This window comes from Gavialis gangeticus, unplaced genomic scaffold (assembly GCF_001723915.1).
Source record: "Gavialis gangeticus isolate Ggan-Ray unplaced genomic scaffold, GavGan_comp1, whole genome shotgun sequence".
Taxonomy (NCBI): domain Eukaryota; kingdom Metazoa; phylum Chordata; order Crocodylia; family Gavialidae; genus Gavialis; species Gavialis gangeticus.
In genome coordinates, this window is record NW_017729031.1 from 20,999,992 (window position 1) to 21,011,320 (window position 11,329).

Below are 11,329 nucleotides of genomic sequence, written 5' to 3' on the forward strand. Positions count from 1 at the left end.
CCATCACAGAGGGCTGAACTACAAAGACACTCTTGCATGAATTCAGTAGTTGCTAGCATTCATTTGCTCACTAGTGTGCTGCAGGGGCACCGATACTGCACCATACCTGCAGATGGTAGGAAAGCTACTCTGGGAGATGTGGACTTAAACTGTAGGGAAAACACACAGTCTCTAGAAGGTTCCACTGTAGGGAAAACAGCATATTATCAGCCTCTAGAGACGGGAAGGGCAGATCTTCCCCGTCTGAGCTAGGTGTGGCAGCTTCCAGAATCCAAACACTGCACATTTCATGACATATTAAACTATGCTTTACTTGCAGATGCTACAAGTAAAAAAGTTAGTCCTGAAATACTACCACACTGGAACAGCTGCAATCTGCATATATAACCATCCACCCTACCCAAGAGCCAAAGGGTTAAGTTTAATTTTACAGCAAAGGGAAATATTTAGTGCAGCTGAAAAGGAACAGCATCTGTAAGATCTCCATGAGAAATGTTAGAGTCAGGTTTTTTTTGAAAAACATTTTATTGAGTGCTTGAGAATTAAAAACTACAAGGTTGTGCTTGCAGTTGCAGAAGCAAGAAAGTTAAACATAAATTAGTTAATCTGATTTGCTAATAATGCTTCTGATGCGCTCAATTTACTCACTCATTCATTGACCTACCAAGAACTTTATATTAATGTCTGGGCTTTAGATTTATATAGCAGAATATTCATAGATAAAAGTGCCTTCAGATGACTGTAGGGCTAATAATCATGGAATACTGAAAGCTGATGGAAATTCTCAATCCTCTGAGCCTGTAGCAACTGCTACCATATGCAATACTGTAGCAGACAGCTACACCTCTTGATTTAGGCAACTTCATACCCCATGGCAGGAATAGAAGTAGTGTGGCTGAGTCAGTTTAAGATACAAGCCTTATGTCTCCAGCAGAAATTTTAGTTTGCTTAAATCAAATAAGGAAAAAACAAAACAACACAAACCCAATGATTATTGCACCATTACTCAAAACTACATTTGCTGGGTTGAATTTCCATTCCAAGTATTATTTTCATCTTCTCCATCATCTTGAGTCCTCAATCTATATATTTTGCCTTCTTTTTTAAAGTCCTCCCCACGCTTTTCCAGCAGTCGTTTCCTAACTGCTTGCCTAGAGAGAAAAGGAAATACAAGTTATGAACAATTTCCTTAGCAGTAACTGCATTTACTCTGTCAAACATGTCTCCCACCAAAAATGGTTTGCATCATTTTGTCCCAATCAGAGCACCTAGTGCTTTCCTACAGAAAATGGCTCAACCGTGCTAGAAAATAAATAAATGAATAAAAAAAAATCACGATTTAAGGAGTCACACAGATCCTACATCTGTAACAGGTGGAAGTGAGGGCTTCCATAGAAGCAAAACCACCACCCAGCCGTAAGCAGCAAATCTGATGTGGAGTTCTCCCTGACTCTGTCTAGATACTCAAGACCGCCTGCTCTCTACTTCTTGGAGCTCCAGAACAAACTAGAATTCAATTGTATGGTACATGTAACATTCCTGTAGAAATCACAGCTTGAGAAGATTTGACAAGATGACTGGAAAAAGAGAGAACAAGAGCATGCTTTTATCAGCAACTGGTTACTCTGAGAAAGGTTGTGGGGGTCCTACTGCTAATCCTTCCAGATCTTTTATTCTTTACACACCACTCAGAGAAGATGCGTTTCCCCAGAGCTGACTAAGAAACAAACATAACAGTTCTTAGCTACTAATGCAAGAATAATCACAGCACAGCACCAAAGCTCAAGGCATCAAGAACTTGTCTGATGGCTGGGCTACAGTAATGAAATCCCCTGCCAGTCTGACAACTGTGTTATCTCCCAGCAGACACCTTACTGTTTCACATAGTTCATTTCTTCTTGAAAAGCATGTTGACCTCCAAAGTAGTGGATCAAATCAAACTCATCCATGCATACTGATGAGTGGCTCAATCATGAACAGCGCAGTACTATTCCCCTTTTACAGCAGGGGCCCAGAAGCACAATGGTGCACCAGACTTGCCCAACAGCAGGACAGCACTGACTGAGCCAAAAACCAAACAAAAATCTCCGAGTTCTAGTCCACTGCCCTATCCCTGACACCATCCCTGTGATATAGAAAGACTGTGGGCCAACAGTTCACTGAACCAGACGAGGGCACTTTTAAAAGCAATTTTAGCTGGTGCCATTAGCAACAGAACAACCTAGTCAGGTGCAGTTACCTGCTTGGCTCCATACTGCTGGATGCTGAAGGATTTGAATGTTCTTGCTGATGTGCTGTTCTCACTGTAGATTGTGAGGGGGGAGGACTGGTGAATATGAAGTTGCTAATAAGCCTCCAGACAGCAATGAGTGGATAAAGTATTGTGCCCAGGAATTTCCAAAAGTCTCCACCTGAGGCCTGTACCACTGATGTTGCTGGTCTTCCAGCCTATTCATGAACAAAGAACAGAAAATTAAGACTGTGCAGAGCTGCAGGTTTGCAAAGGGTATTTTATGAACTGCCAGGTTAGATTCATTGATTCACATCACTGTCCTTGATTCAATTCGGCCGAGTCTGAATCTGAAGATTCGGCGCTGACTGGGAGAACCAGCAGTTCACAGATGCAGTTTTAAAAGTTTAATCTACTACCTTGAGATAGCAGGCACAGCTCATGATCGCTGTGATGCTGGGGCGCATGGAGTCCCACAGGAGTGCAGGGGGACTGCTTTTGGGTCTGCCAGGGAATGCGCTAGGGGCCCCCCGCACCCGCCCAACTCGGTGATCGGCTGCAGGGCCACTCCAGGTGCCGCCCCAGACCCAGGAGGCACCAGTCACCAAGCCGGGGGGCCACGGAGGGGACCCGGAAGTGCTTCTGGTCCACTTCCAGGTCTGCTGCCAAGCGCACCGGGGTCCCCCAAGCGCAGTGTCCCTGTGCTTCTGTGGGACACTCCATGCGCCCCAGCATCACAGTGTTCACGAGCCCCTGCTACCTAGAGGTATGTAGAAAAAACATTTAAAGCTGTGTCTATGTCCAAATCTCCAAATCTTTCCGAATTGATTCGGAGGGTTCCGATATGATTTAGGCAGATTAAAGGGTCCTCCGATTTGATTGGTCCACCGAATTGGGCCATATCTCCACCGAACTGAATCAGGGACCAAAGCTTCGCACAGCCCTATTGTTCAGTACCTATGTGCAAACACCCAAATAGCCAATCCCACCGTTATGAAATAGGTACTAGATGTGAATTCTGGGTGCTGACTTTACAAGCAGGCTCACTTTGAGCCAAACACCTTATTTTGCAATTTTGCAACTCACTTCTGATTAGTTGTCCCAAACTGTAATTCAACCCTTTCTGCTCCCAGACCCATTCCTCTGGGTGAGCCCTACCAGATCTACTGAGGACTGAAGCCAGCTTAAGGATAAGACTGTCCAAAAACAGCTTATGGGGCACAGCAAAAAAGCAGGCAGCTCTTTGGGGCTCATGAGCCAAAAGAGGCAGTAAAGAGCTCACACTTTTCCTTGTGTCATTGCCAATGCTGGGAAGTGGTAGGTTTTTAATTCCTTTCCTTTAGTACAGATCAAAATGGTAAGTAATTCTGCCAGTATCTAAGAGCGAGTCTATCTGAGATTTAAAGCAAGAGCTTCAGGAACATTTAGCATTTCCCTTTTTCAAACAAATTGTCATTTCTGACATGAAAAAGTTGAGGGCACAAGTCTAAATTCTGCACAAGTTCATAGCACTTTGACTCCTGAACTCCCAAACATATTCTTCAGTTCGGTAAAAATTCAGTCTCTCCCCAAACAAAAGGGCACACATGCCTAAAAAAAGTGCAAGTATCTATACAACTTTATCTCTGGTATTTAAATGCATCTGTACTTAGCAATAAAATTGCAAAATCCTTCTTTATTAGACTAAAACCTTAACAAGAAGAGTTTTAAAGAATTACTGGCAGAAATACTCCAATAACTACAGAATTACGCTACGTAAAATTACCTTGTCTACTACTTATAATGAAAGACACACGATTAAATACCTATGCTGTGTGAACTGAAAAATATAAATACTTGCCGGCAACAATACTACTGAAGCACTTGGTGCAAGCTCTAGCTCTGATAATTTCTTTCCATAATCTTCTTTGGTAAACTCCCTTCTGGGAAACATTGTGGCCAAGGAAAAGTTGCCATAAGTGTTGCCAACTGTCTGTGAGAATGGAACAATTCAGTTAGGGTGGGACATAAATCTAAAAATAAATATAAACCTATCCAAAAGAGCTCAGAGCAGTTTACAACAGCCAGCCCACCCAGAGAGGCTTCCCCACATAGTACCCCAAAGCCTGAGGGCTCCAGCTCTTCCTCCCCACAGCAAATGCCTCCCTGCTCAGACCTCACAAGTAAACCCTCCTGCTGATCCCAATCACATGTCCCAACTGCCACCTGCATTCAGATACAAGAAACCTCTTTGCATCTCCCAACATATTTACATTGGTAATAACTTATTTTCAGAAAAGGAAACAGAAGATTTGTCTCTTCATTTGCTTTCCTATAAGCACCCAGTAAGCTCAATACAGAAGTGCATCATTCATATGGTGGAGAGGGCTTCAAAGGGCATTTATTCCAGTCCCTGCCTGCAAAGAGGCAGGTTATGATTTTCCTGCTAACTAAACTATTCATTTTATGCAATAAGTATTCTCTTAAGGAAAAGTTAATGCCAACCTACTAAGCAGATAGTAGATGGTGCAGGAAAGGTTACTAATAAAGTCGAGAAGGGTTAGTGTTCAAAATGGCACATGTAAACGTACAAGCAATCCTCAATATCAGTCAGCCTAAAGAGCCCATCATCTGAACAATGAGAGGGAGTGAACTGCCCAAGAGAGAATCCAGCACTGAAGAAATCAATTTGTTACGAGTGATAGATGTCTGCAACAGCAGACAATTATAAATGTTCTGGGATTGCTTCCTTGGAAAATTTGAAAATAAAAAGACATCTCTTTACCTGTGCAGCAAATTGCCTAGCTTCTTCCAAGTGTGCTTCTGAAGGAAACTGATTAGTAAAGGAAGATCCATCTGGGAGACGGAACTGAATCCTTGCTATAGCACTGTGGGAGACAGTTCACATTTAGTCAGTGCATCTGGCAAGTGTTTTGAGGATTTCAGCATGGTAGAATTCAAATACGTAAAAGAGTTACTTCAATTCAGGTAACTGTTCAGGAGAGATCCACAGCCGTGAGAGAGGCATGTAGCAAAGACCCCTGGGCACACATTATAACTAAGACTGTTAAATCGCACCACAAATAGTAATTCAAGGAATTAATGCTGCAACAAAATGATAAGCCAGCCACAAAAATATCCATAAAACATGTAGCATTTTTGTTGCCGGTTTCCATCATGCCTCAGACTGAAAGTGTGGCAGGGTTATCAAAGCTGAGTCAAGACTGGCGCAATCCTGGCCCTGCGACTGTACCAGTCTTGATCCAGCCCGAGTGCAGTCCTGGGGCTGGAACTGAAATCAGCTGATGGATGGTCTTGGTCCCAAGACCACTCTGGTTCAGTCAGGCTGCGGGTACCCAGATTTCAATTTGCTGGTGTAGGAGGAGCCTGGGATCTTAGGCTCCCCCTGCACAGGCACGTAGCAATGGTGCCATCAGGATCTGATCCCTGTTCTGAAAATCATGCGTCCTTCCACGCACGTGTGGCACGGCAAGAAGTGTGATTGTCCCATTGTGCCATTACATAAACCTGTGCCAGTGGCCAAAGAATGCAAATTGCCTTTGAAGGTATAAAGGAACAGAGAGACAACTAGGCCTGCCCTAACCTTCACACTCTAGGTTGGGGAAAAGCAACGACATCCTGAACACAGCCCTGGACCCTGGCCCAGTGAATTATTTTGACCAGCCATGTTCAGTTTTTGTCTGTGGGACACAAGTAGCTAGAGTGGAATCCATGAAGATATTCTTTAAATTACACCTGGTAAAAGGAACCTCCTTTCCTCCTTTATGCATGGCTTTAGGAGACAGGAAAATGCGACTTTCGCTACTCCTCTTCTTAGATTCAATTCTGAGAACACATGCTTTACCACAACTGGGGATCCAGACAAGATGCTTACACAAGCATTTTCAGGAAGCTTACTGCAGTTGCAAGCACCAGTAGAGAGAGAAAAAGCTATTGTCTTCTTAACAGTATTATCTAGATCTGCTCACAGTAAGCTAAACAACCCAGCAATAATAATGAAAGGTGCACTAGCAGTACTCCAAATGTGGGAAATATCCTGAAACATACTGATGTAGACAGCAAACGGGATTGCTAGGCTGCAAATTCAAGAAAGGGAAAAAGATCCTAGAATTTGAAGAAAGTTTGGCAAGTCTGCTATCATTTTACCTACTGATGAGTAAGGACAGCAGGCCAATAAGGACAGCCAGGAAAGATACAGGACCAGTGTGACAATAAGCTACTATCAAGCTGCAGCTGATACAGTTTCCTCTTCTGTCCCCAAAAACATGGCACTCACCTCCTTTCCTTTTGAGACGCTTCTTTCCTTGCTTCTATTTCAGCCTGCTTAGCTTGGAGAGCTGCAGCCTTGGCAGCTTCTGCTTCTTCTTTATTTTTTGCAAAGCGAGCTGCTCTTTCAGCACGATCCTTTAAAAGGACCAAACAGAAAACTGAATTTCTACCATAATCGGTGTTAAGAAAAAATAACTACTACAACCTGCAATTAACACTTAAATGCATTTGGCTTGAATAGATCATAAAGAAGAAAAAACAAGCTGACAGCCAAGTTTTTCTGTGTCTTATTGCTATTTGAAAAGCTATTTACCTTCTGCTGAATACCAGAATCTAAATTCAATTTCTGCGTGTAAAAGACAAATTTTGGTAGAACTAAGTCAATCACAAGATTTACCAGCAATTTTGTATACCTAATTTCAGTGTGAAAAAGCAAACACACGTGTAAGAGTGCAGATCACAAATATATTGAGAGGTATAATTGAAAGGGCATTTTCAATATAGTAAATTATTGTTATTAAAGAAACCAAATGTGCAAAGTAGTTATAATACAAGCCTTTAGAGACTTCAAAGGGAAATAACAGAAGAGTCTTGAATATTGCACTGTAAAAGAAAATGTTTTTTTCTGAAGAGCTTAAGTATTTTTTTGCCAACACAGAAGTTTTAAAGGAGTAAGGCAGTGCAGGATCCACCTACACAAAGCTAATTTTAAGTCTGGGGATTTAAGAATCATGGATTTGAAACAAAGGTACAATATGATCATGTACTGATGGGCAATAGTTCTAGCAGCTTTACCTCTGGTAAGTTTTAGGGAAAACCTTCCATTATTTTACTTTTTAAAATTTTAAGGAGATACAATTACGGGGTTGTAGATCTATGTATTTGTAATGATAAAAAGGCTAGTTGATGAGCCTATGGTCAAGTGCAAGAAGTGCGAACTAGCCAGTTCCCCCTCTCAACAAAATCCCCTCCAAAATACTTTTAATTTACCATATCTCTAACTTTACTAGCATCAATTCAAAATCTACTACGTTAGTGCTGCTCAATCCCATTTTTATACTCCAAAAAACTTGTTCTGGCCCATGTCATGTGCCAACACCATTTCTACCTGGTATTTCAGGAAAAGGAGCTTATATAGTTTACTGTGTTCAGTGCATATGCACACACAGTAGTTTATTTTGTAATTTAAAAAAAAAAGAAAAACATTCTGTGTCAAATCAAAACACTGGATCCTTCTACAATGTACATCCTAAGAATAATAGTCCCTATTACCTGAAAGCCAGCTCAGAAAAGCAAAATAAGGTCAGATGCACTAGAATCAGCTATCTTAAGTTTCCAGGATACTTAGGGTCCTTGCAGAGATTTAATAAACCCAAATCATGAGATTACTTGATCCATGTTTATAAGACAAAAAAACTCTACCATTGCAATCTGCTGTCTTATACGCTCTCTTGCTGCTTTTTCTTCTGCCTTCTCTCTGTTCCTTTCCTCTAACATTCGTTTTGTCAATTCTTCTTCTTGTCGTCTCTTGTACTCCAGCATCTCTTTCCCAGTTTTTCTTCGTTCAATTTCCTTTTTAAGTTCTTTCTGAAGGGAACATAACTTGCATTAATGGAACACCAAAATATTTCTACAGACTGGAATGAAACTTGACTTAATAATGTTAGATGCGCCACTTGAAGACAGTGGGATTTCTATATAATTATGAATATTATTTTTTAAAGTGTTAGATAATGAAAGCACAACCAAAATAAAAAAGAAAAGAATAGCTAAGTGATAAATCTAGTTATATTTTACGTGTTCTTCCTCTTTCTTTTTCTCCTCTCGTCTTTCTTCAAGCTTTTTTGTTAGCCTGCATAAAAAAATAACAAAAGACAAATACACTTACAATTACAGCTTGAAGTATTTACATTTTATTTAATTTTTCGCTTTTATGGAATTAGCATTTAAAAGGATGTGATAATAAAATACCATCTAAAATTTTACAAGGAGGGAAAGTGAGAATAACTATGAATTGTATTAAAGTGGGGCCATAGTAGCAACAGACTGAATTTAAAAATACATTTTGCCTTACATGGCAACTTGCCAATTAAGTTCCAATCTCCAATATTTTTAAGGTTATCAGTTTTATTATTCCTTCTATTATTCCCCATTAGGTGACTGAATAGCTTTGCAATCTTGTCCCACCCACTCCAAAAGTATTTCCATTTTGACGCAGTGAGACGTAATAAGGCGTTCTGAATCCAATCTAAGGTGGATGCAAAATTGGCCAAATCATCATGTCCAACAATTAGTCATCAATCGCACAATGTCTATTTAGGAAGAGGTATCAATTGGGGCTCCCCAGGGGTCGGTCCTGGGTCCAGCATTTTTTAATATCTTTACTAATGGATTTGCAGATTGGGGCTGAGTACACACTTAGCAAATTTGCAGATGACACCAAGTCTGGGGAACGAATAGCGGGGCTGCAGTACTGCAGAGAAAGACCTGGGCTAGGGACAAAAGTTACAAATAAACCGGTTTAAGCGATCAGAAACTGGTTTAAACCTGCAACAGAACAGAAACTCAGTGCACATAAACCAGTTCCAAAATGGCTGAAACTGATTTAAGATAAACCTGGTTGAATGTGGTACCAGATTTAACTGATTTGGGTCGAACTGCTTTATGGAACTTCTGTCCCAGACCCCTTCCTGGTTTAAGTTAAATCAGAGTCCCCCAGCATCCCAGCATTTTGCAGCCCTGGGCTGAGCTGTGCTGTCTGCTCCAGAGAGCAGGGCTGGCCCTGCCTCTCTGCTCCCTAGCTGGAGCAGTGAGGACTGGCTAGCAAGAGGTCGGGGGGGGGAGGGGGGCGCAAACTGCACCCCCCCCGCCAAGTCCCAGCTGGGGTCTGGGGCCAGGAAGTGGGGGTTAAATGCCCATTCCCTTGCTCAAACTTACTGCTGGCTGAGACTGTGGACTACAAATCCCAGAGGCACCTGGAAGTGGGAAAGGGAAGTGATGAGCAACCCTGCAGAGTCCTGCTGCTGTAACTCTGGATTGCAAATCCCAGAGACCTCGGGGGCAGCAGGAAAAGGAAGTGAACACACAGCCAGAGCGCGGCTGCATTTCCTGAGTCAAAGGTAGGTGTCTATTCACTTCTGTTTCAATTTAATCTGTGCAGTTTAGACCAGGTGTTGTCAGCCAGGGGTACGTGTACCCTCGTGAGTACTTTGAAAGGTCTCAGGGGTAAGTGAGGGCGAGTGGGGATGGAGTGCCACCACCCCACACTGCTGCCTCAACAAGCAGGGCTGGGGTGGGGTGAGGGCAGTGGCATGCCACTGCAGGCCTAACAGGCACCGCCCAGCTGGCTGGATGCAGGGGGAGAAGCTTGAATGCAGCAGCCATCACCCCACACTGCCACTCCGTGTGAGACCGCTGCCACCCTCCCCTCCCCAGCTCCTCAACCACTGCTCAAAAAAGGTTGAAAACCCCTGGCTTAGACTAACCTGCAAAGACTGAATCGATTCAGCCTCAGGCTTTCTGACTGTCTGTACTCAGCCCTGGGGGTTACATTAGACCATGAGATGAATATGAGCCAACAGTACGTCCTTGCAGAAACAGGAGTGTCATTTGCAAGTCAAGGGAACTGATTCTTCCACTTTATTTAGTATTCAAGAAATGTATTAAGCACATTAATTCAGATGGAAAGTCCAAAGAAGTACAAACCTTTCCACTTTGACTGCAAGGTCATTCACAGGCTGAATATCAGTCACTCTCTCATCTGAAGAACTACTTGTGTCTTGAGGCTGACTTGCCTGATCTGCACATGCTTTATCTTCAAGTTTTAAGGCACAGAAGGGGAAAAATAGGAGTCAAATTTATGATCGCACAAAAGCTATAACAAAACCCCGTTGTCACATTAGTTAATATCCTGGCCAGCTTCTGCCATCTTTTGTTGCAAACTATCGTTTACCAAGCATATAAAGAAAATACATTACTAGAAAGGTCGGTGACCCTCAAAATTGGTCCTAAGTTTTATGAATATGATACTTGCATCATTTTTAACTGTTACCTTACAAACATCATATTTTACTTATTACAGAGTAGGTATTTGGCTCAGTGCACTCTCTGCAAGATGCACTCTGAGGGCATTATGATAGCCAAAGGCCACAATGTCTTACCACCATTTATATTAATTTTAAGAAATAACAAATCAGAGCATTAATATTTTAAAAGTATATTAGGTAGCGCTCATAAACCTGCTTATTAAAATTACCTGCAGAAGAGCTTACAGTCTCAGGTTGCATTGTACAAAGCTCATCTGCTCTGGAACAAACATTTTCTGAAGGGCTATTAGACTGAAAAGAAGGACATGGAGCAGACAACTGACTCTCGTTTTCCAGCGCTTGATTTTTTACTGTGTGCATCTACGAAAGAAGAAAACAACTGCAGTAATAAAAGGGTAACAAAATTCTGGTTATGTTCTTAGGCTTAAAACTCAAACCTCACCAACCCTTCTTCTCTCTGGAGGGCAGACAAGTCTTGTACACCTCAAGTACAGCAACTCATGAACACCGGAATACAAAAATAAGTGCTGATATTATGTTTACATCAACTCCTTCACATTATTTTTATCCTGACTGGCACAAAGATACAGGCATGGGTGGGATATGCCCATTGTCATAACATAGTTTAATAGTAAGCACTTGCATCGCTTTTAAAAGCTTAATGTGATACAAATACTGGAAGCCATTTTGTTTTCTGACCCCTGCTAGCAGAGTAGCTTAGGACAGTGGTCTCCAAAGTGGGGTGTGCGCAAGACGATCCATTGGGGTGCAGGAAGAAAATATT

General features: G+C 42.0%; 1 protein-coding gene across 1 annotated transcript in view; it reads right to left on the bottom strand.

Moving 5' to 3' along the window:
- Positions 1 to 847: 847 nt before the first annotated feature.
- UBXN4 (UBX domain protein 4) overlaps positions 848 to 11,329 on the bottom strand; it is a gene marked incomplete at its 5' end in the record, with an annotated part of 14,440 nt that continues 3,958 nt past the window's right edge. The window contains 9 exons of the mRNA XM_019522480.1: positions 848 to 1,151; positions 2,240 to 2,448; positions 4,071 to 4,202; positions 4,995 to 5,097; positions 6,507 to 6,634; positions 7,922 to 8,086; positions 8,297 to 8,351; positions 10,205 to 10,313; positions 10,755 to 10,905. Coding sequence (XP_019378025.1) covers positions 1,013 to 1,151; positions 2,240 to 2,448; positions 4,071 to 4,202; positions 4,995 to 5,097; positions 6,507 to 6,634; positions 7,922 to 8,086; positions 8,297 to 8,351; positions 10,205 to 10,313; positions 10,755 to 10,905 — 1,191 coding nt within the window. The remainder of the gene's footprint in view (positions 1,152 to 2,239; positions 2,449 to 4,070; positions 4,203 to 4,994; positions 5,098 to 6,506; positions 6,635 to 7,921; positions 8,087 to 8,296; positions 8,352 to 10,204; positions 10,314 to 10,754; positions 10,906 to 11,329) is intronic.